Here is a 23424-nt window from a genome sequence, read left to right on the forward strand (position 1 = left end):
GTTGGGTATATTTGGAATCAGGAGACCATTCCGCGTCTTTTGGCACCAGTTCCAGCCATGTACCTTTATGAGGTAAATTTTGGTCCCGTTTGGGACATTTTAAAGTCGTCTTTGTTGGGGAAAGCCCCCGGAAAACCGTCTTAGTTGGGTATATTTGGAATCAGGAGAACTTTCCGCGTCTTCTGATATCAATTTCAGCCAATGCTTTAGGGTTAAATTCTTTTCGAAAATTTCGAATAAAAAATCACAGTTTTATTACAACATGAAAATCGCTTGACACCACCCAGTACATAATATATATTGAATTCTAAATCTAATCTCGGGAATCCTACCTTTGCGTCGGGGAATCATTTTGCCTGGTGTTATTCTCAGAGCTCAGTCATTCCAAGTCGGGACACGGGTTTGTTCAGTCGAGATTGAGATTGTACCGAAGTCAGAACGTGCTGTACCTAGACCATCTGTATATTTTTTTCTTGGTTGGTGGAACTCTCATATTTTGTCAGAAAGTGTTGAGACTTCACAAGTGCCGGTCACCATGTACTCCAAACTTTTCGTCCTGAGCTTGTTCCAGTTCGCCTTTGTACAGTAAGTTATTATTCTTCTCAAATTAATTTTATTACGCTTATCACGTATTTCTAATCAAGTTGGCCATTTTCCCTTCTTTTTACTTTCCTTATCCTACAAAAAGAAAAGAAATGTATACCTACGCTCCTACGCATTTCTCCCTCTTCGGGATATCACATTTTCTTTTTCGGGCTTTCTCAATTAAAGTAATTTTTACGGATTGAAATTTATAATCTAAATTTGTGCGTATGAAAATTTGACACATCCACCATAGGTAAATAAATATTTGAACACTCTCCTCTAGTACCTATCTTATCTTGAGAAATTTGGTAATGTGACGTACGTATCTACTACTAAGAAGAGGAAATAATAAATTATTAATACCTATTTACTTACTAAACATATAAATTATAAACGAACTAAATATTAACTCCTTTCTCTCTCCACCATCATTCAGTATTGGAAAATTTGGCACATCCACTAAAAGTATTACTTATCTCTCTTTCTCTCCTTTCTAGATTGGGTAGGTATCATCCTGTGTTGGAAAATTTCGCACATCCACTAAAAGTATTACTTATCTCCCTCTTTCTCTCTTTTCTACATGGGGTATTATCCTGTCTTGGAAATTTGGCACCTCCACTAAAGCTATCAGCCCTAGTTTGATAATAAACGTAATGTTTTCGTACCCGTTTCAACCCTGAAAACTTTTCATTTGTATATTTAACCGATATTGATTCTCTTCTTGTACGAAGACTGTTCTAATTCCTCCTAAGATCCTTCACAACATCACTCAGCATAAGCTGTCAACGAACGCCATCTTAACCAAAATCTCAAACTTCATCTAATCTTCTCGTTACAGGTTTGGTGAATGTGCAGAATTGTTCGCGGTGAATAACAGCAAATATCCGGAAATCGACCGACTTCTCTACTACGGCAAGAAAGATGACAAAGCCAAAGCTTATAATCTCACCATGGAACTCAACAATAAGGTAATTGAACGCTCGAGTAATTTATCTTTTGTTTGAAATGAAAGGAAAGTTGCTTAGAGTAGAAAGGTTTTTCTGGGTGGGATCTTCTTATGGGTCGCAACTTTTCATGCCACATTCTAAAAGGAACGTTCTAATGTGAATAAAATAGGTATACTTTATGTATTACAACAAACAATTCTAGTTATGTGCTGACATTATTAATTATTATCTGTTTGCAGCAACCCAACGACCCTGATGTCCTGTACAGATTAGCCAAGGCATGCCATTGTCTCTATGACATCAAACGAAGAGAGAACGACAAGGAAGCTAGTGAAAAATACATCCTGCAAGGTAAGATCAATCCTCGAGACCCCCTGTCATTTTGAAATACATAAAATTTATCCCATAACTAAGGAGTAAATAATAGAAGGCATGTTATTCTGGATATCTTGAAGGCTTTGAAAGCCCAGATAAGTGCTATCGGAACTTTTTACTTCAGGTGGTTCTTTTGCTAAACTTTGAAGATAATTTGATGATTGATAATTTGAAAGATACTTTATTTACAACAAATTAAAGAGTTACAAACAATACACCTTCAAGCTAAGGCCTAACTTTTAGGACTGGTTGATGGTTATTGGGTTGGTATATTGAAGGTTGGTTGATAGTTATTAGATAGGTATGAAGACTATGAAGCCTAGATATTTCGTTATTATTCCTAAAACCTTCACAATTTCTGCGTGTGTTCTCAGGAATCGAATACGCCAAGAAAGCCATGGAACTAGCGCCCAACAACTCCAACACCCAGAAGTGGTACGGAATCTGTGTCGGAGCCAACGGACAATTCCAATCCTTGAAGGAGAAGATCAAGTGCGGAGTAGTTTTCCGTGACCAAATGAACAAGGCAATCCAAATGGCGCCCAAAGATTTCACCCTGTACAGTCTGAAAGGAAGATATCAATATGAGGTAAGACATCGAACATGTTTTTAACACTGAATCAAGTCAAACATATCAATTGAAAACCTTTCAACGGGTTCCTTCGCTTATTTATTTATGCATAGCTACATAAATTACATAGGTATATGAACTCTTCTTTAGAGATAAAATGTACCATATTGAATATAAAGTAAACAATACAAATTTATTGTTTTCAAAATTAGGCATGATGCTCTTGTATGGTTGTCGATTATTCTGCTTGCATCAGTATGACTGCTAATTAAATACTCAGACACCAATATTTACTCTTCATGTTATTGTTTCCTAGATCTCCAAACTGTCTTTCTTCGAGAGGAAAATCGCCGTTCTCATTGTATCGGATCTGGATGAGCCTACCGCCGAGGATGCCATCGCCAACTGCCTCAAAGCCGAGGAGCTCGCCCCTGCCCCATGGAAAGAAAACCAACTGCTGATTGCCAAATGCTACATTGAGGCGGGCGAATATGCCAAAGCTGTTCAGTGGCTGGACAAAGCCAAGGCAATCCCTGTGGTCTCATACGAGGTAAGAAATGGGCTGACGAGGAAAAGGCTAAAAGAAGGATAGGTATTTGATATGGGACTAGGTGCACCTACGAAAAGTTGGGTCTAAGAGCTCTCGATTCTTAATTGTACTGTTTAAAGAGATGAAGAAAGTGAGAGGTCATCTGAAACAAAGAGAATCACTGTCGCAAGCCGGACAATTATTTAGAAGTAGCCTCGGACGCCTTTAAATCTTGACTTTTAACCATTCATCGTCTAAAATCTAAATCATTCAACCTACCTTCTGTTTCAGGATGAGAATAGTCAGAAGGAAATTAACGAACTGCTGTCGGAGTGGAAGTCATACAGAGAATGATTTCAAAAAACAGGGTGATCCATTTCCCGACCATCATAAAGGCCACAGCAACATACCGTGCCTTAACTTTTGAATGTGCCATCTGCATTCTACCAATCGAGTCTTGAGTCTTCTTAGACTGCTCAACTTAGGGAACTTTGAGCCGGACAACTCCAGAACTTTCGGGAATTCAGGGAATGACAACTTGGAAATTTTTGGAATTCTGAGCTCAATGATTGGAGAAATGAGATAGAAGGCTCGAGAATTCTGAGCTGAACAACTCGAAAATTTAGAGAAGTCAGAGCTAACCAACTTGGAATTTTGAGAACTATGAACCACTTGATAGTTTAAAGTTTAGATAATTCGATAGGTATTTTAGGAGCAGTTGTGAGCTCGAAAATTTTGCAAGAAAGAGCCTCGCAAAATTCGGAAATTTTGCGAATTCTAAGCTGGTAGATAGAGAATTTTCGATATTACGGGTGGGTACATTTTGTTTGATAGATCTGTAGATCAACATGTGAGTTTAGAGATTGACTTTTTTCCACTTCTTTGAGGAGAAAATTATGTACATGTAGCTAGGTATCTATACCTACATTTTACGTTCACAAATTATTTTGTAAGAAATATATTTTATAATATAAAATTACAAGTGTTGTCTTATTTAGAGGAATAAAAGATAGATGTAGATACTCTCTTGGTGAGTATCAATGGGTAATTAAGAATAATGAGTACCTCTACTAGCTCTGAGCAGGAGACAAATTGATATCGAAGCCTTGAACTTCCAGGTCAATTGTAGTTAATTTTCGCCTATCGTTCAATACCATAACCATAACGACACGGCGCGGCGTCGGCATAACAATCAAGGTTTTCTCAGAACTCTGAGGTCAGAAAAATTATAATAAGGTGACATCTCCTCTTAATTGATGAGTTTGTTGTTCTACTTTTTAGGCGAAGAAAAAGAAGAAGGTTCGCGTCCACAGTTTATTTGTTGACCTCTGAGTAAGCTTGGAAGCTGTTTGAGCATAGTGTCCGGACATGCTCCGAGGTTTAGCTTGAGGTTGTGGCTATGTACCGGGTTGGTTTGGGTTCGGACTAGTTGAGATAGGATATTGTTTCTACAGTTTGGCATGGGAGTGGTAACTTACCAAACTGTAGAGACTGCAGACCGAACCCAACCCAACCCGGTACATAACCACGACCTGAACCTAGACCCGTGCTGCGTACCTGAAAGCAACTCTAAGGCCAGTTACCACTTGTCGTGAGTTTCATCCAATTTCTTTTCTAAATGTCCTGTAAGTAGGTAATGAAATAACGAGTGTACCCAATTAAGCACGACACGATTTTTTTTCGACCGAAAAATGGGAGCGGGCCTTTACACGTTACAAATTAGTGGACTTCCTATTTTCCTTTAAAATCTTGAACCTCCTTTAAAACAAGGCTTTCATACTTATAATTTGGCAATGTCACTGGGTAAAGCCCGCAACCCCGCATGATTCAGGAACAGTCAAAGGACAGAATCATTTATCAAAATTGAATTTTGGTAAGTAGGTACTTTTCTATAATCAATCCATCGCTATCGCAAGCACAACCTAATTAGAGCTGAATCCTACTACCCTACTAGAGTAATGTCACTGGGTAAAGCCCGCGACCCCGGATGATTCAGGAACAGTCAAAGGACAGAATCATTTATCAAAATTAAATTTTGGTAAGTAGGTACTTTTCTATAATCAATCCATCGCTATCGCAAGCACAACCTAATTAGAGCTGAATCCTACTACCCTACTAGTCTAATTTGGGTGGGTAGGTACTCTTTAATAATAGTAATAATAATAATAGACTCTTGAGTGGAAGGTAACCACTAGGTGAGGTTAACGCCGGAGGTGTTCTCTACCACCTAACCCTTAGAGCTCCATTATTATGTGGTCACACTCTCAAATAAATGAGGAACATTTGGTCATTCGGATGTGAATATTCTAATCAATGTGATTTTTCACGCCGAATCGCCTGATTGATTCAGATGATACTTAGTCTTAAGCTAAGGGTATTGGGGTTGAAGATAGTAATATGGTGACTGTAAATTATTCTAGTCTTACATGTTGGAATGGAGTGCATAGACTCAAAACAATGCCGAGTGTGAGGTAAGTCTTCTCAGGAAATTAACGAACTGCTGTCGGAGTGGAAGTCATACAGAGAATGATTTCAAAAAACAGGGTGATCCATTTCCCGACCATCATAAAGGCCACAGCAACATACCGTGCCTTAACTTTTGAATGTGCCATCTGCATTCTACCAATCGAGTCTTGAGTCTTCTTAGACTGCTCAACTTAGGGAACTTTGAGCCGGACAACTCCAGAACTTTCGGGAATTCAGGGAATGACCGAGCCAGTCCAGGCTTGAGTTTCTGGAAACCAATCACCTACAGGAATTGCTATTGGTATAAAAATACCAATAGCAGAAGTTGTAGAAGCAACAAAAAATCCCAACTTTGGCAAGTCACCCTTGTGGCTCTTATGACTATGATATCCCTAGCCCTAGCCTAGGTCAACCTTGTCTAGTTCAAAGGGTAATTTTAGGTTTATTTTCTGTGTTTTTGACTGTTCAATTTATTTATGTGGGAATGACAACTTGGAAATTTTTGGAATTCTGAGCTCAATGATTGGAGAAATGAGATAGACTCGAGAATTCTGAGCTGAACAACTCGAAAATTTAGAGAAGTCAGAGCTAACCAACTTGGAATTTTGAGAACTATGAACCACTTGATAAGGGAATGACAACTTGGAAATTTTTGGAATTCTGAGCTCAATGATTGGAGAAATGAGATAGAAGGCTCGAGAATTCTGAGCTGAACAACTCGAAAATTTAGAGAAGTCAGAGCTAACCAACTTGGAATTTTGAGAACTATGAACCACTTGATAGTTTAAAGTTTAGATAATTCGATAGGTATTTTAGGAGCAGTTGTGAGCTCGAAAATTTTGCAAGAAAGAGCCTCGCAAAATTCGGAAATTTTGCGAATTCTAAGCTGGTAGATAGAGAATTTTCGATATTACGGGTGGGTACATTTTGTTTGATAGATCTGTAGATCAACATGTGAGTTTAGAGATTGACTTTTTTCCACTTCTTTGAGGAGAAAATTATGTACATGCATGTAGCTAGGTATCTATACCTACATTTTACGTTCACAAATTATTTTGTAAGAAATATATTTTATAATATAAAATTACAAGTGTTGTATTGAATGGGTTTGAGTAGCCAGCATTATAATATCAATAATTTCATGTTTGCTACTACAGAGCCATGACCTTAGTACCACCTACTCTTATAAGAGATAAAATAAATATGTTCACAGTTATTATGCCTGAAAAAATAAATATGCACGGTATTTTGCCGCTTTTTGGCGTAATTTAGTATTACCTCGGGAACGGTATAAGCTAGAGACTTGAAATTTGGTATGTAGTCCACAAAAGTGGCAAGGATGTAACTCAAAAATTTTGGTTACCATAGGTGCTGCGGTTGGCGGTATTTTGGCCGATTTTTGGCGGTTTTCGACCACTTTTGTTACTCAGAGGTCAACAAATAAACTGTGGACGCGAACCTTCTTCTTTTTCTTCGCCTAAAAAGTAGAACAACAAACTCATCAATTAAGAGGAGATGTCACCTTATTATAATTTTTCTGACCTCAGAGTTCTGAGAAAACCTTGATTGTTATGCCGACGCCGCGCCGTGTCGTTATGGTTATGGTATTGAACGATAGGCGAAAATTAACTACAATTGACCTGGAAGTTCAAGGCTTCGATATCAATTTGTCTCCTGCTCAGAGCTAGTAGAGGTACTCATTATGTGTAAAGGCCCGCTCCCATTTTTCGGTCGAAAAAAAATCGTGTCGTGCTTAATTGGGTACACTCGTTATTTCATTACCTACTTACAGGACATTTAGAAAAGAAATTGGATGAAACTCACGACAAGTGGTAACTGGCCTTAGAGGGTACACTCGTTATTTCATTACCTACTTACAGGACATTTAGAAAAGAAATTGGATGAAACTCACGACAAGTGGTAACTGGCCTTAGAGTTGCTTTCAGGTACGCAGCACGGGTCTAGGTTCAGGTCGTGGTTATGTACCGGGTTGGGTTGGGTTCGGTCTGCAGTCTCTACAGTTTGGTAAGTTACCACTCCCATGCCAAACTGTAGAAACAATATCCTATCTCAACTAGTCCGAACCCAAACCAACCCGGTACATAGCCACAACCTCAAGCTAAACCTCGGAGCATGTCCGGACACTATGCTCAAACAGCTTCCAAGCATACTCAGAGGTTAACAAATAAACTGTGGACGCGAACCTTAAAGTAGAACAACTTCTTCTTTTTCTTCGCCTTTTCCCATGTACAGACGGGGTCGGCGTTTTTCGTCAGCCCTCAATCAGCCCTAGGGTGATCGCTTTTGGGCTGACGTTTTGGTTTTGGCTATTTGGCTACAAAATTTAACGAGTGGGTGCCCTTCGCACTCAACCTTTGCTTCTTTAGCAAAGGAAATTCAGGCTGGTATACTCACTGTTTATAGTCCCCCAGCCAGACTAAGCTGGTTTACTCCCTGTTTAACGTCCCCCAGCCAGACTAAAATGTAGAACAACTGAACTCATCAATTAAGAGGAGATGTCACCTTATTATATTTTTTTTTGACCTCAGAGTTCTGAGAAAACCTTGATTATTATGCCGACGCCGCGCCGTGTCGCTATGGTATTGAACGACAGGCGAAAATTAACTACAATTGACCTGGAAGTTCAAGGCTTCGATATCAATTTGTCTCCTGCTCAGAGCTAGTAGAGGTACTCATTATTCTTAATTACCCATTCATACTCACCAAGAGACAGCTATCTTTTATTCCTCTAAATAAGACAACACTTGTAATTTTATATTATAAAATATATTTCTTACAAAATAATTTGTGAACGTAAAATGTAGGTATAGATACCTAGCTACATGCATGTACATAATTTTCTCCTCAAAGAAGTGGAAAAAAGTCAATCTCTAAACTCACATGTTGATCTACAGATCTATCAAACAAAATGTACCCACCCGTAATATCGAAAATTCTCTATCTACCAGCTTAGAATTCGCAAAATTTCCGAATTTTGCGAGGCTCTTTCTTGCAAAATTTTCGAGCTCACAACTGCTCCTAAAATACCTATCGAATTATCTAAACTTTAAACTATCAAGTGGTTCATAGTTCTCAAAATTCCAAGTTGGTTAGCTCTGACTTCTCTAAATTTTTATCCCCTTCGATTAGAAACAGTAAGGTTTAGGTAGGTAGTGTACAGTCCACGTCAACTGGGAAGTCCGATGGAAGCGCATGGAGGGGAACCGCAACTTCTCAACTGTAAGTCGGTTTAAAGATCTACAATTTTTCAGACATACAGTCCACGTCAACTGGGAAGTCCGATGGAAGCGCATGGAGGGGAACCGCAACTTCTCAACTGTAAGTCGGACAGTTCTAAAAGTTTCACCATTCGATTCGGCGTGAAAAATCCCATGGGATCAACTATTCACCCTACTTGTTAATCAACGAGCTATTTTTTGACGAGTGCGCGCCCAAAAGTCATCGGACTTCCCAGTTGAAGTGGACTGTATATTCTGTGTGATTAAAGATCATGAGAGAGGGAATTCTAGGATAAACTTTCTCACACTTTTTCCTCCTCTTCTTTCCTCCCATTTGATTGAAGACTGACCCTCTCACTTACAATAGCTTACAAATAAGTAGTATATGGTGTAAGAGAGCCACAATATACCTATTCTGTTTAGCTAGGAGTGCCATAGTATATATGTGTTACTAGAAATTTCTTGCTTTTTGCCTGGTAATCTTGAATAGCCCATTTGGTCACAATTCCTTAACTAATTCTAGTTTAGGATGTCCTTGAAATGAAAATTTGGAGCCTTATTTTAATAAACTTACTCTCTGTTGATAGTTCCCTCCTGGTCAGAAGAGAAGTCGAAGAATTCATCATCATCTTCATTGGCAGAATACATTTCACTAGTTGCACTGGTACTATTAGACACACGCCTCAGTCTCCGTCTGTCAGCAGAGCTTAGAATGTTTTTCCTGGAAAATTTGGTACAAAAAAAGAAATGTGAATATTATCATTGTAAGTTTTCTCTACACTAGGTATTCTCTTTCTCTTATTCAAGAATAAAAAAATTAGATTGTCTTGTATATTTTTTTTATGTCATTTTTTTAGGATATTTTGAGAGAGGAAATTGTAACACCAGAGGCCTTTCTTGAATGTGAAAAAGCCAACTGTTTTGAAAACAATTCTTAGCTGTTTAGGATAAAGTTTGCCCAGACAGGCATTGAACCTTGAACTTGTGACCTAGGTACGAGTTACAAGGTAGACATGCTAGCTAGGCTGCCTAAAATATTTTACCTGACTGACTCTAATTCTCTTTGTATTTTCTCGATTGAGTTTCCCAGTTCAACAATTTCCTCATGCATTTCATTCTGTGCTTTCTGATTACAAAGTTGATGGTAGAGTAATACTCCTGCTGCTCCTATGAGTGCTCCAGCTCCAGCTGCTATAGCAGCTATTGCTCCCTTTTGACTAAATATAGAGTTAGCCATAATGCGGAAAACTACTCCGCACTTGATCTTCTCTTTCAAGGATTGGAATTGTCCGTTGGCTCCGACACAGATTCCGTACCACTTCTGGGTGTTGGAGTTGTTGGGCGCTAGTTCCATGGCTTTCTTGGCGTATTCGATTCCTGAGAACACACGCAGAAATTGTGAAGGTTTTAGGAATAATAACGAAATATCTAGGCTTCATAGTCTTCATACCTATCTAATAACTATCAACCAACCTTCAATATACCAACCCAATAACCATCAACCAGTCCTAAAAGTTAGGCCTTAGCTTGAACATCAACCAACCTTCAATATACCAACCTAATAACCATCAACCAGTCCTAAAAGTTAGGCCTTAGCTTGAAGGTGTATTGTTTGTAACTCTTTAATTGGTTGTAAATAAAGAATCTTTCAAATTATCAATCATCAAATTATCTTCAAAGTTTAGCAAACGAACCACCTGAAGTAAAAAGTTCCGATAGCACTTATCTGGGCTTTCAAAGCCTTCAAGATCTCCAGAATAACATGCCTTCTATTATTTACTCCTTAGTTATGGGATAAATTTTATGTATTTCAAAATGACAGGGGGTCTCGAGGATTGAGAAAACATAACAAGCTCTTCATTCAGGTAAGGTAATAGCACGCAATCTGGTTGTGGTGTAATGTTCTTCAATGAAAACATACTTCGTGCAATACATGCACCTATCCCTGGCAAAGTTCCTAACATGCTACCTGTGGAAGCATTTGCATCATTCTGTATTCTCAGAGAAGAGTGAGGACATCTTAAGAAATATTCCTCATCGTGTGTCTGGTGAAATTCGAATCTGTTTAAAACTTATCAATGCCGCAACACCTAACATGGCGATTTTTCACCTTGGTCTCTTTTGCTGGCAACTTTCAACTTGCATAATAATTATGCAGTAGTATGTATGATAGGTGCAAGTATCTACGTAAGTATACAACTTACCTCTGCTGATCGCTGATCTCAGAAGAGTACTATAACTTACCGTTGACTCGGTGGCACCAGGCGATAGGTCTCTTAAGACTTCAAAAAACGCATTAACGGTGACTGTCTTGGTTTGAATCATTTCCATCCTGGGCTCAGCATACTTATTGGTATTGGAACCTTTCTTCAAGAATCTCTCCATCGGGTCACCAGGCGATAGGTCTCTTAAGTCTTCAAAAAACGCATTAAGGGTGACTGTCTTGGTTTGAATCATTTCCATCCTGGGCTCAGCATACTTATTGGTATTGGAACCTTTCTTCAAGAATCTCTCCATCGGGCTAGCTAGCCATGCTCCCATCTCGACTTTGTTTCAGGTCACTTGATAGCCTCCTGTCGAGAATTAAGATATATTGATGGTTATTGGTTACTCATGCTCCCATCTCGACTTTGTTTCAGGTCACTTGATAGCCTCCTGTCGAGAATTAAGATATATTGATGGTTATTGGTTACTTTGTTCCAAGTCTCCAGTCTACTCAAAGTCAAGTTCATTTAACCGAGTTATTTGTTCATTCGATTTTTGCCTGCGGCTGATCTAGAGTTCACTGACAGATGTCTGTTCAGGACCGTTTTCTGTAACATCGGATTTGCCCTGGCCCTATTGTACGAGTATTATCAATTCTTAGATGATAACAACCTTTTTCCTAAATATGATTCCGTACAGTTAAATGTTTCATTGTTTCTTAAATACCTAGCTATACATGATGGTACCGAGCTAATATGCTTATGACCAGAGATGTGCAAAATGCTTTTGAAAACCAATTTGAAATGCAAAATGTAAAATGCCTCTAGAAAACCAATTGACCGTTTTCAATAACATCGGATTTGCCCTGGCCCTATTGTACGAGTATTATCAATTCTTAGATAATAACGACCTTTTTCCTAAATATGATTCCGTACAGTTAAATGTTTCATTGTTTCTTAAATACCTAGCTATAGATGATGGTACCGAGCTAATATGCTTATGACCTCAATGTAATCGAGAATGCGTCGTAGGCTTTGTTGCTTTATTCAGACCCATAGGAATATTTTAGAAAACGGCCCTAAGAATCGCAAAGCACATTTTGCCAATTTAAAAATGAATTGAGCCGTATAAAATCCACGTTAGTTAGAGAAATGCTGATGACAAGGTATGGTCTCAATTGACTGAGACTAGAAGCCGAAGGCATCTCAAAATCTTGGATATACTCGTATATAGGTCCTCTAACTTTTTTCACCTAGTAGGTATTATTTGCTAGGTAGGTATAGGTATACTCTACAGAAAAACAGGTTATAACAACACCATAGTGACTACGTCTTAGAAAAAGGTTTCAAAAAGGCCTTAGAATAGGAAGGATTCAGATTCTAAATAAGTGTACAGGAGATAGGTATGTAGATATTATAAAAGCAAATAAATGAGGATAAAATTCCATGCCTCGGCTGGGATCGAACCCACACCCTCCTGTTTACCAGGCGAGCGTCTTGACCACTACACCACCGAGGCAGGTGAAAAAAAACTCTAGGTGTAGGTACTCTCTTGGTGTTCTTCCTTAAGCCTAACGAGACGTTAACTTAGACAGCGGGGCATCAGTATAAATACTGGTACGTTCCTATGCATATACGAGTAAGATAATAATAAACAGAATCATAGTAGGTACAAAACGGGTAGATTGGTAGGTACATAATATTATAGTAGACATTTTGTGAATATGGCTGACAGCTCCAAGATGGCCGTCATCGAAAATCAGAGCCTCACTTTTTTGATCAAACGGTACTCTCCTCTCAGATTCAAACTCCTTGGAATCCATTGGTAGTAAACAAAAAACAGCTGATTTGATTTCAACATTGCCTTTGCCACTACTATTTGCCATATGTGTGATAAATAAAGTGATAAGATCTGAGAATTAAGAAGTGAATTTGAAATTTACTGAATCTCTTTTGAAAGTGGACCATTAAACCATTTGTTTAAATTTTATGGACGCAGATTTCATTAGGAAGACAATTGGTTTCCTATAAAGTACCCCAACCACTATTTTTCACCATAACTCTTTCTTTCCCATTGGAGTTGGAAGGAGAAAATGATCAGTATCCCAATATCAAGACATAAGATCTAGGGTAAGTGCAAGTATGTTTTAGCATAGGATCTAGATTCTAGGCTAGGGTATTGGTAAAAGTAAGAACATCGGCTATTGAAATTTTATGTCACTGTGACCTGATTAGATCTTATGTGACAATAAAGGGTAAGGTAAGTGATGTAAGTTTTATATCTAGGGGTAGAATAAAAGATCTCTCCCTTCATGAGTTGGTTGAGAACTTTGTTTCCCAAATCATTAACAGGTAAAAAGATGGCTATTAGTTCCTTTAGGCCCAAACAAGAGTGGAGCAGTAAGCTTATTGAATAGATCATTGAGCAGATAGAGGGAAGCAACAATGTCTAACCACATAGAACTGACAGCAAGAAGCTCTATGCACTCAAATCCGGTCTGTTTTAAGCCTTATTCCACTAATTGTTGATTAATATAAGTGTCAACTGGTAACAAATATTGTGCAAGTTGTCTTGAGCTGTATAATTGACAGACACCCATTGTTTCTCAAAGGAAAATAAATTTGATAATACAGTTTGCACAAAACATATTTAACTTGTACCTTCTACTGGAATTTTAACTGTGTTAGGCATGAATGCCTGTCACAAATATCACTCCTTAATTATTGCAGCTAGATAAATTTTATGACTTGGACTCAAACCACCAACCTCCAGATCCAAAGTCCAATGCATAACAACTGTACCCTGAGGTTGGTTCTAAATCCCATTTAATTTGAAGTATTTTGTTGCTTGTTTATCTTTCAGTAACTCGATTATGGCTAACTCTATATTTAGTCAAAAGGGAGCAATAGCTGCTATAGCAGCTGGAGCTGGAGCACTCATAGGAGCAGCAGGAGTATTACTCTACCATCAACTTTGTAATCAGAAAGCACAGAATGAAATGCATGAGGAAATTGTTGAACTGGGAAACTCAATCGAGAAAATACAAAGAGAATTAGAGTCAGTCAGGTAAAATATTTTAGGCAGCCTAGCTAGCATGTCTACCTTGTAACTCGTACCTAGGTCACAAGTTCAAGGTTCAATGCCTGTCTGGGCAAACTTTATCCTAAACAGCTAAGAATTGTTTTCAAAACAGTTGGCTTTTTCACATACAAGAAAGGCCTCTGGTGTTACAATTTCCTCTCTCAAAATATCCTAAAAAAATGATATAAAAAAAAATATACAAGACAATCTATTTTTTTTTTTATTCTTGAATAAGAGAAAGAGAATACCTAGTGTAGAGAAAACTTACAATGATAATATTCACATTTCTTTTTTTGTACCTACCAAATTTTCCAGGAAAAACATTCTAAGCTCTGCTGACAGACGGAGACTGAGGCGTGTGTCTAATAGTACCAGTGCAACTAGTGAAATGTATTCTGCCAATGAAGATGATGATGAATTCTTCGACTTCTCTTCTGACCAGGAGGGAACTATCAACAGAGAGTAAGTTTATTGAAATAAGGCTCCAAATTTTCTTTTCAAGGACATTCTAAACTAGAATTAGTTAAGGAATTGTGACCAAATGGGCTATTCAAGATTACCAAGCAGAAAGCAAGAAATTTCTAGTAACACATGTATACTATGGCACTCCTAGCTAAACAGAATAGGTATATTGTGGCTCTCTTACACCATAGACTACTTATTTGTAAGCTATTGTAAGTGAAAGGGTCAGTCTTCAATCAAATGGGAGGAAAGAAGGGGAGGAAAAAGTGCGAGAAAGTTTATCCTAGAATTCCCTCTCTCATGATCTTTAATCACACAGAATATATGTCTGAGAAATTGTGTACACATATGCTAGAAGTCAATAATTCTCATTTCACAATTTTCAAAGTATGAAATTTATTTCTTTTTCCACAGTTCAGATGTTGACACCTGATTGATCCAGATGATACTTAGTCTTAAGCTAAGGGTATTGGGGTTGAAGATAGTATTATGGTGACTGTAAATTATTCTAGTCTTACATGTTGGAATGGAGTGCATAGACTCAAAACAATGCCGAGTGTGAGGTAAGTCTTCTCAGGTAAAATTAATAATGTTGTATAATGAGCCAGTCCAGGCTTGAGTTTCTGGAAACCAATCACCTACAGGAATTGCTATTGGTATAAAAATACCAGTAGCAGAAGTTGTAGAAGCAACAAAAAATCCCAACTTTGGCAAGTCACCCTTGTGGCTCTTATGACTATGATATACCTAGCCCTAGCCTAGGTCAACCTTGTCTAGTTCAAAGGGTAATTTTAGGTTTATTTTCTGTGTTTTTGACTGTTCAATTTATTTATGCACTTCTTCGTTTTTATTTCAGCACAAGGAGGGGGAATTTGACCAGCTTCCAAATTACAAATTCAACAAATAATGTTTGTCTTTTCAATTCAGAGGCCATAAGACTGCACCAACCATTTTCTCCCCTACCTATGCTACATTCCTGAAACACTTTGATTTTTCTCAAAGACTGCTATTGATACTCATGGAATCTCGACTGGACTTTTTTTCTCTTTATGTGACTCATGTTAATTATTAGAAGTACCAATCGCGGTAGGTGGTGCGAGTTACATGGAATACACGAGCGTGTAAGTTTGAAGCAATTATAAAGGGTGAGGGAAGAATGTTGGTAAATAATACTCGTATAAATGAATCCCAACAAAGGAGTACCCAGGGAAGTTAGCCCTTGCTAACGCACGTTATTGCTGCCGCCCCATGTAGTAAAGTTATGTGTGTAAGTTTGAAGCAAATATAAAGGGTGAGGGAAGAATGTTGGTAAATAATATAAATGAATCCCAACAAAGGAGTACCCAGGGAAGTTAGCCCTTGCTAACGCACGTTATTGCTGCCGCCCCATGTAGTAAAGTTATGAAGAGGTCATGGCTTTTGTAAAAATATTGCCAACATAATAGAAAATTGAAGGTATTTTTTCTGTCTGATAAAATTTCTATTTGTAGGTTGTTTAGTAACGTATTGTTTTGGTGTATTTTAGATTTAGATGGGTTCGTATGAATTTTATTGGAAATTTGATGGGAGGGAACTTGAGTACATACGTATTTCTTTGTTTAGCTATTATTTACATGTTTTACATATTTGTATAAAAAATATATATTTTATTTTGTATGATTAAACTTCTGTCCAATCTTATTTCATGTTCGTTCATATTTAGGCATTTTCAAGAGTTACCTACCTACTTGACTAAAGCTGGGTTGTCAAGAATTACCTACTTAACTAAAGCATCCGATTTTTTCCCAATGTCCTATGAAAATTAAGTGAGAGATGAGAGTGTACACACGACACATCTGGTGCGAACATCACACGACTTTCCTTATCCTATTAAATTATGCTTATGTATTTGGGTGTTTTTCTATTGTTACTTTTACAATATCTCTAACCGTTTAGTTTAGTCAGTATAGCTGAAAACCGCCAAAAGTGGTCGAAAACCGCCAAAAATCGGCCAAAATACCGCCAACCGCAGCACCTATGGTAACCAAAATTTTTGAGTTACATCCTTGCCACTTTTGTGGACTACATACCAAATTTCAAGTCTCTAGCTTATACCGTTCCCGAGGTAATACTAAATTACGCCAAAAAGCGGCAAAATACCGTCAAGCGTTGCACCGACCTTAACCAAAAGTTTCGTGTCGCATCCTTGTCACATTTGACAACTGCATACCAAATTTCAAGTCTCTAGCTCTTTCCATTCTCGAGATATTTTGTTTACAGACAGACACACACACACGGACCAATGGCTGAAACTTTGGATTTAGGCTCTAGGGACCTCAAAACTTGTTTTGACACTAAAAACTGACCATCGAAAATTTGACCCGATTACATTACTTTCCTTCCTATAGGATAAGGAAAGTAAAAAGGTAAGGAGAAAAAACATTTTAGCTTCACTTTTTCTTTTGTCTACACTCTGTTGTCGAGTAAATTTCAACCTCCTTGGATACTCAAACAAAACAAAGGAACAAAACAACAACAGATTACTGATAAGAAGAGTTTTCCGTTTTCCAGTTTTCTTTTGTTTTTCCTATTTTTTGTAGGTTCTTATCACCTAGAATTTAGGATAGGTATTATCAATTTTGATATAAAACACTATACCCTAAACTTGATTACAAGTGTTTGTGAACTCCTAGGTAAGAATAATGAAATAATTGGTTTCCAAGTGAGTCCTTTGTTTCTGGGAATTTTCACCACCATTGAAAATTGACAAAGTGTTTTCTGCTTCATCTGTACAGTTTTCTAGCAAGTTGCTTCTGTCTCAGGCTAAGTCACTAAGTGTTTCTTCCTGGATTTGTATTTGTAAATTAACAATGATGCTTAGATTGTTTAGCCACTCATAGATATTCAGCCATGATCCTTTGTGTTCAGGGTCAGTATTCTAGCTTCTGCTTATTTCATGGACAATCTAAAAGCCCTCTAATCAGTCAGTGGCTATTTTCTGTGATTTCTTTGTCCTCACAGCTTTTAATCTGAATTTTTTGTTATTCCAGACTGTGGCAGAATGTTGGAACTAGAAGTAGTGCCCGAGCATTCTCTGGGCAATGACACCTGGGAATTTGTCCTTTATATGAATACCGTAAGAGCCTGCAAGCTAAAGAGTTCACTCACCTAGAAATATCAAACATGACAAGATATCTGGGAAAGGAGATAACTCCAAAACATGTCCATAGTAAGACTTAGGGAAGAGGCCATGGAGTAGAGTAGATAATATTAATGTAGCTAATATTCAATTAATACATATACCTATGTGGCATATTAGGGCTTTGTCAACAAAAACAAAGAAAGGGGGGCAATGGAAATACCACTAACCTAGTAAAATTATTATGTTTTTTTTTTTTTTTTCTTGCAGGGTGGCATTAGTGATGAATTGTCTGTCAAAAAGCCCAAATCTCTTCCTGAAAGCAAGATTTCAAAGTTGATATCAAAACACACTTCATCCCCCTCTGGTTCCCCATCACCCCCGACTGTGTCCATCCTGGAGGATGACGTAGAAATGAAATCAGATGAATCATCACGAGCTTCAAGTGATAGTCGGGGATCTCCAGGCCTGGAAATAGTCGATGACTATAACAAATGCTTTGTGTGCAAGTAAGTATTATTTACGGTAGGTACTCAACCTCATTTATTGTTCTCTTGAAAATGAGTACCCCAATGAAGAACGTGTAGGGATTTTAGGGTACTTGGCCTCCCAAGGAAGTACCTTGCAGCCCCAGGGGGGGGGGGGGGGGGGGATCTCCGGGCCTGGAAATAGTCGATGACTATAACAAATGCTTTGTGTGCAAGTAAGTATTACTTACGGTAGGTACTCAACCTCATTTATTGTTCTCTTGAAAATGAGTACCCCAAAAAAGAACTTGTAGGGATTTTAGGGTACTTAGCCTCCCCAGGAAGTACTTTGCAACCCCAGGGGGGGGGTACATAACCCACTTTATTCCTTTCAGACTAAGTACCCCCAAAGAAGAAACTGTAGTCTTCTTTAGAGCAGTGTTTCTTAATTAGTTTGGCCCGCGGAACCCTTTTCAAAAGGTGAACATCTTTGCGGAACCCTGAACTTTCAAAACCCTGGTATTTACAATAATGAGAAGCAAACATTCACACTCACTTTCAGGGGATTGTCATTCATGTTTCATATTGACGCACAGTATCAGCCTAGCATGTTGGATGATAAACTGGGTAAGTTTTGTTATTCCTACTAATCCATTAATTAAAAGCAGAAAAGCATTCCATAGTTTTCTCAAAACAAGTGTACAAAAAGTTTACAATTAATTTTGATTATATTTCCCCAGGTTCTCTACAATTTCTTGATGGCTGTTCCCCTGTTGTCTCCAAGATTCTCATCTACTCTGAAAATGATTCTAAAAACAATCCAGAACACCCCATTGACAGAAAAGAAGTTGTTGAAATTCTACGTGAGAAAAATGAAACCCTGGGTTTGAACATCACATCTTTGAATGTGAAAATATTCTTTGGAGACACCTGCCAAGATGTTTGTACCACTCTAGGAGCACCAAACAAAATATTTTTCAAAGCAGAAGATAAAATGAAAATTCACAGTCCAAATGCACACAAGTTGGTGACTGGGCAGAGGAAATCGGACTTCTTCTTCAACTACTTCACACTAGGTCTTGACATATTGTTTGATGCAAGTACATACCGTGCCAAAAAATTTGTCCTACATACCAACTATCCTGGTCATTACAACTTCAACACATATCACCGCTGTCAATTTATTCTAAACATGAATGATGTACACATTAATGCCTACAGCAAGTGGAATGAAATCAATGGAAATATTGAAGCCAGTGAACAACCAGTTGTTCTCAGTTTGTCCTACATACCAACTATCCTGGTCATTACAACTTCAACACATATCACCGCTGTCAATTTATTCTGAACATGAATGATGTACACATTAATGCCTACAGCAAGTGGAATGAAATCAATGGAAATATTGAAGCCAGTGAACAACCAGTTGTTCTCAGAGAAAAAACATTTTAGCTTCACTTTTTCTTTTGTCTACACTCTGTTGTCGAGTAAATTTCAACCTCCTTGGATACTCAAACAAAACAAAGGAACAAAACAACAACAGATTACTGATAAGAAGAGTTTTCCGTTTTCCAGTTTTCTTTTGTTTTTCCTATTTTTTGTAGGTTCTTATCACCTAGAGTTTAGGATATTATCTATTTTGATATAAAACACTATACCCTAAACTTGGTTACAAGTGTTTGTGAACTCCTAGGTAAGAATAATGAAATAATTGGTTTCCAAGTGAGTCCTTTATTTCTGGGAATTTTCACCACTATTGAAAATGGACAAAGTGTTTTCTGCTTCATCCGTACAGTTTTCTAGCAAGTTGCTTCTGTCTCAGGCTAAGTGTTTCTTCCTGGATTTGTATTTGTAAACAATGATGCTTAGATTGTTTAGCCACTCATAGATAACCAGCCATGATCCTTTGTGTTCAGGGTCAGTATTCTAGCTTCTGCTTATTTCATGGGCAATCTAAAAGCCCTCTAATCAGTCAGTGGCTATTTTCTGTGATTTCTTTGTCCTCACAGCTTTTAATCTGAATATTTTGTTATTCCAGACTGTGGCAGAATGTTGGAACTAGAAGTAGTGCCCGAGCATTCTCTGGGCAATGACACCTGGGAATTTGTCCTTGGTATGCACTTCTCTCAAATAGTTGAGATTATTCAGTCCCAGATTGGTATTGTCAAGGATGTAGAGGTTTTGTACAATGATGCAGATCCTTTGAGTTCAGACCTAGTCATCAACCTAACCAAGGATGGTATCCGACTTATATTCAATCCAAGAGATCAGAACTTGAAACAAATAGAAATATTTAACTTGAAGTTACTAACTATGAAGTATTGTGGTAATGTGTTCAATTCTCCGGAGATCCTTGCTAATGTTGAACAAATAGAGCATACGTTTGGTGCTACACATCCTGGTATTTACAATAATGAGAAGCAAACATTCACACTCACTTTTAGGGGATTGTCATTCATGTTTCATATTGACGCACAGTATCAGCCTAGCATGTTGGATGATAAACTGGGTAAGTTTTGTTATTCCTACTTTTGCCACTACTATTTGCCATATGTGTGATAAATAAAGTGATAAGATCTGAGAATTAAGAAGTGAATTTGAAATTTACTGAATCTCTTTTGAAAGTGGACCATTAAACCATTTGTTTAAATTTTATGGACGCAGATTTCATTAGGAAGACAATTGGTTTCCTATAAAGTACCCCAACCACTATTTTTCACCATAACTCTTTCTTTCCCATTGGAGTTGGAAGGAGAAAATGATCAGTATCCCAATATCAAGACATAAGATCTAGGGTAAGTGCAAGTATGTTTTAGCATAGGATCTAGTCACTAGATTCTAGGCTAGGGTATTGGTAAAAGTAAGAACATCGGCTATTGAAATTTTATGTCACTGTGACCTGATTAGATCTTATGTGACAATAAAGGGTAAGGTAAGTGATGTAAGTTTTATATCTAGGGGTAGAATAAAAGATCTCTCCCTTCATGAGTTGGTTGAGAACTTTGTTTCCCAAATCATTAACAGGTAAAAAGATGGCTATTAGTTCCTTTAGGCCCAAACAAGAGTGGAGCAGTAAGCTTATTGAATAGATCATTGAGCAGATAGAGGGAAGCAACAATGTCTAACCACATAGAACTGACAGCAAGAAGCTCTATGCACTCAAATCCGGTCTGTTTTAAGCCTTATTCCACTAATTGTTGATTAATATAAGTGTCAACTGGTAACAAATATTGTGCAAGTTGTCTTGAGCTGTATAATTGACAGACACCCATTGTTTCTCAAAGGAAAATAAATTTGATAATACAGTTTGCACAAAACATATTTAACTTGTACCTTCTACTGGAATTTTAACTGTGTTAGGCATGAATGCCTGTCACAAATATCACTCCTTAATTATTGCAGCTAGATAAATTTTATGACTTGGACTCAAACCACCAACCTCCAGATCCAAAGTCCAATGCATAACAACTGTACCCTGAGGTTGGTTCTAAATCCCATTTAATTTGAAGTATTTTGTTGCTTGTTTATCTTTCAGTAACTCGATTATGGCTAACTCTATATTTAGTCAAAAGGGAGCAATAGCTGCTATAGCAGCTGGAGCTGGAGCACTCATAGGAGCAGCAGGAGTATTACTCTACCATCAACTTTGTAATCAGAAAGCACAGAATGAAATGCATGAGGAAATTGTTGAACTGGGAAACTCAATCGAGAAAATACAAAGAGAATTAGAGTCAGTCAGGTAAAATATTTTAGGCAGCCTAGCTAGCATGTCTACCTTGTAACTCGTACCTAGGTCACAAGTTCAAGGTTCAATGCCTGTCTGGGCAAACTTTATCCTAAACAGCTAAGAATTGTTTTCAAAACAGTTGGCTTTTTCACATTCAAGAAAGGCCTCTGGTGTTACAATTTCCTCTCTCAAAATATCCTAAAAAAATGACATAAAAAAAATATACAAGACAATCTAATTTTTTTATTCTTGAATAAGAGAAAGAGAATACCTAGTGTAGAGAAAACTTACAATGATAATATTCACATTTCTTTTTTTGTACCTACACAAGAAAGGCCTCTGGTGTTACAATTTCCTCTCTCAAAATATCCTAAAAAAATGATATAAAAAAAAATATACAAGACAATCTATTTTTTTTTTTATTCTTGAATAAGAGAAAGAGAATACCTAGTGTAGAGAAAACTTACAATGATAATATTCACATTTCTTTTTTTGTACCTACCAAATTTTCCAGGAAAAACATTCTAAGCTCTGCTGACAGACGGAGACTGAGGCGTGTGTCTAATAGTACCAGTGCAACTAGTGAATTATGATATCACTCCTCTTAAAAGTATAGCTCTTGAGCAGTTTGATGTTTGCTAATCCAGAGAACTAATAATAGTAGTAATAGTGCTTATTTATACTGCTCGCATAGGACTGAAAAGTCCCTTTACTCCAGCAGTAGGCTACCATAATTATTGTGGTCAAATTCTCAAATTATATTGAGGATAAAATTCCAAACCTCGGCTGGGATTGAACCCACGCCCTCCTGTTTACCAGGCAACAGTTATCTCACGTCGTCCGAGCTCATCTCAGCCCTGTTCATAAACACACCCTCAGGGTGTACTTGTGAAGACATTTGATGTTTATTAAAAGGAGCATGGTAGTTTATTAAGAAGCACTCTACTTACCAAGTAAGTAAAAAAAAAAAAACACTGATATCTTAGGCCAGCCATTCACTATTAGGTAGACCTGACAAGTACACCTGATCAGGTCCACATCCACCTATACCTGATAGTCTACTCATCAGGTAAGTAGACCTGACAGACCTTTTCAGCAGCACCTGTCAGGTCTACCTTACAGTGTGTGTGCTCATCAGGTAGACCTTTTCAGCTGTACCTGTCAGGTCTACCTTACAGTTTGTGCTCATCAGATATCAGGCTGATCAAGTGTACCTCTCAGGTCTACCTGATGAGTGGCCTTAGCTCAAGTCAAGATGTGACATTTTGGTAAATGCCAAGTGTGAGTTTGACTTTTGCTTACAAGAGCTTTCTGATACAAGTAGCTGAAAATAGGGGGCATTGATTAACTCTTTACTTACCAATGCTCCAGGGTTAGCACTTAACATATTATGCACTTCAATGAAGGTAGATGAGGTTTGACCTTTTGAGGGAAGAGCTTGCTTATTGCTATTGAATCTAAAGAAAGCACTGGGGATTACTGGGAAAAGAAGTTTAGATAACAGAAAAAAATACGTTAAAAAGTTAAAATTCAAAAAATTCTTATCATATCAGATCAGACAAAATTCAAAAGATCAAAACGAAAATTTGAATTTTTGAGGTTAGGTTTTTCGTTTCTCGTGTTTTTTTTTTTTTTTTTTTTTTTTTTTGAGG

General features: G+C 37.6%; 4 protein-coding genes across 4 annotated transcripts in view; all 4 read left to right on the top strand.

The window, feature by feature from the left end:
• The first annotated feature begins 359 nt into the window (after positions 1–359).
• On the top strand, positions 360–3722 carry LOC103509011 (regulator of microtubule dynamics protein 2-like). Its single transcript, XM_017444000.2, has 6 exons — positions 360–585; positions 1424–1553; positions 1772–1883; positions 2282–2496; positions 2795–3028; positions 3299–3722. The coding sequence occupies exons 1-6, from the start codon at positions 536–538 to the stop codon at positions 3359–3361; spliced, it is 804 nt and encodes a 267-aa protein (XP_017299489.1). The 5' UTR covers positions 360–535; the 3' UTR covers positions 3362–3722.
• Positions 3723–12805: 9083 nt separating this feature from the next.
• On the top strand, positions 12806–15665 carry LOC103509014. The gene is made up of 5 exons (XM_008473603.3): positions 12806–13046; positions 13780–13983; positions 14314–14460; positions 14875–15023; positions 15317–15665. Exons 2-4 carry the CDS (start codon positions 13790–13792, stop codon positions 14891–14893), a joined length of 360 nt encoding a protein of 119 aa, XP_008471825.1. The 5' UTR covers positions 12806–13046; positions 13780–13789; the 3' UTR covers positions 14894–15023; positions 15317–15665.
• A 1314-nt stretch (positions 15666–16979) lies between these two features.
• LOC113467349 (UPF0183 protein C16orf70-like) lies at positions 16980–19393 on the top strand. The gene is made up of 5 exons (XM_026823469.1): positions 16980–17132; positions 17490–17575; positions 17849–18087; positions 18536–18672; positions 18786–19393. Exons 2-5 carry the CDS (start codon positions 17501–17503, stop codon positions 19391–19393), a joined length of 1059 nt encoding a protein of 352 aa, XP_026679270.1. The 5' UTR covers positions 16980–17132; positions 17490–17500.
• Positions 19394–19585: 192 nt separating this feature from the next.
• The window catches only part of LOC108252372 (UPF0183 protein CG7083), a 7563-nt gene continuing 3724 nt past the window's right edge, over positions 19586–23424 (top strand). The window contains exons 1-2 of the mRNA XM_017444001.2: positions 19586–19738; positions 20084–20554. Coding sequence (XP_017299490.1) covers positions 20095–20554 — 460 coding nt within the window. The 5' untranslated portion in view covers positions 19586–19738; positions 20084–20094. The remainder of the gene's footprint in view (positions 19739–20083; positions 20555–23424) is intronic.

The sequence above is a fragment of the Diaphorina citri genome, unplaced genomic scaffold (assembly GCF_000475195.1).
Source record: "Diaphorina citri unplaced genomic scaffold, Diaci psyllid genome assembly version 1.1 scaffold458, whole genome shotgun sequence".
Classification (NCBI taxonomy): Eukaryota; Metazoa; Arthropoda; class Insecta; order Hemiptera; family Psyllidae; genus Diaphorina; species Diaphorina citri.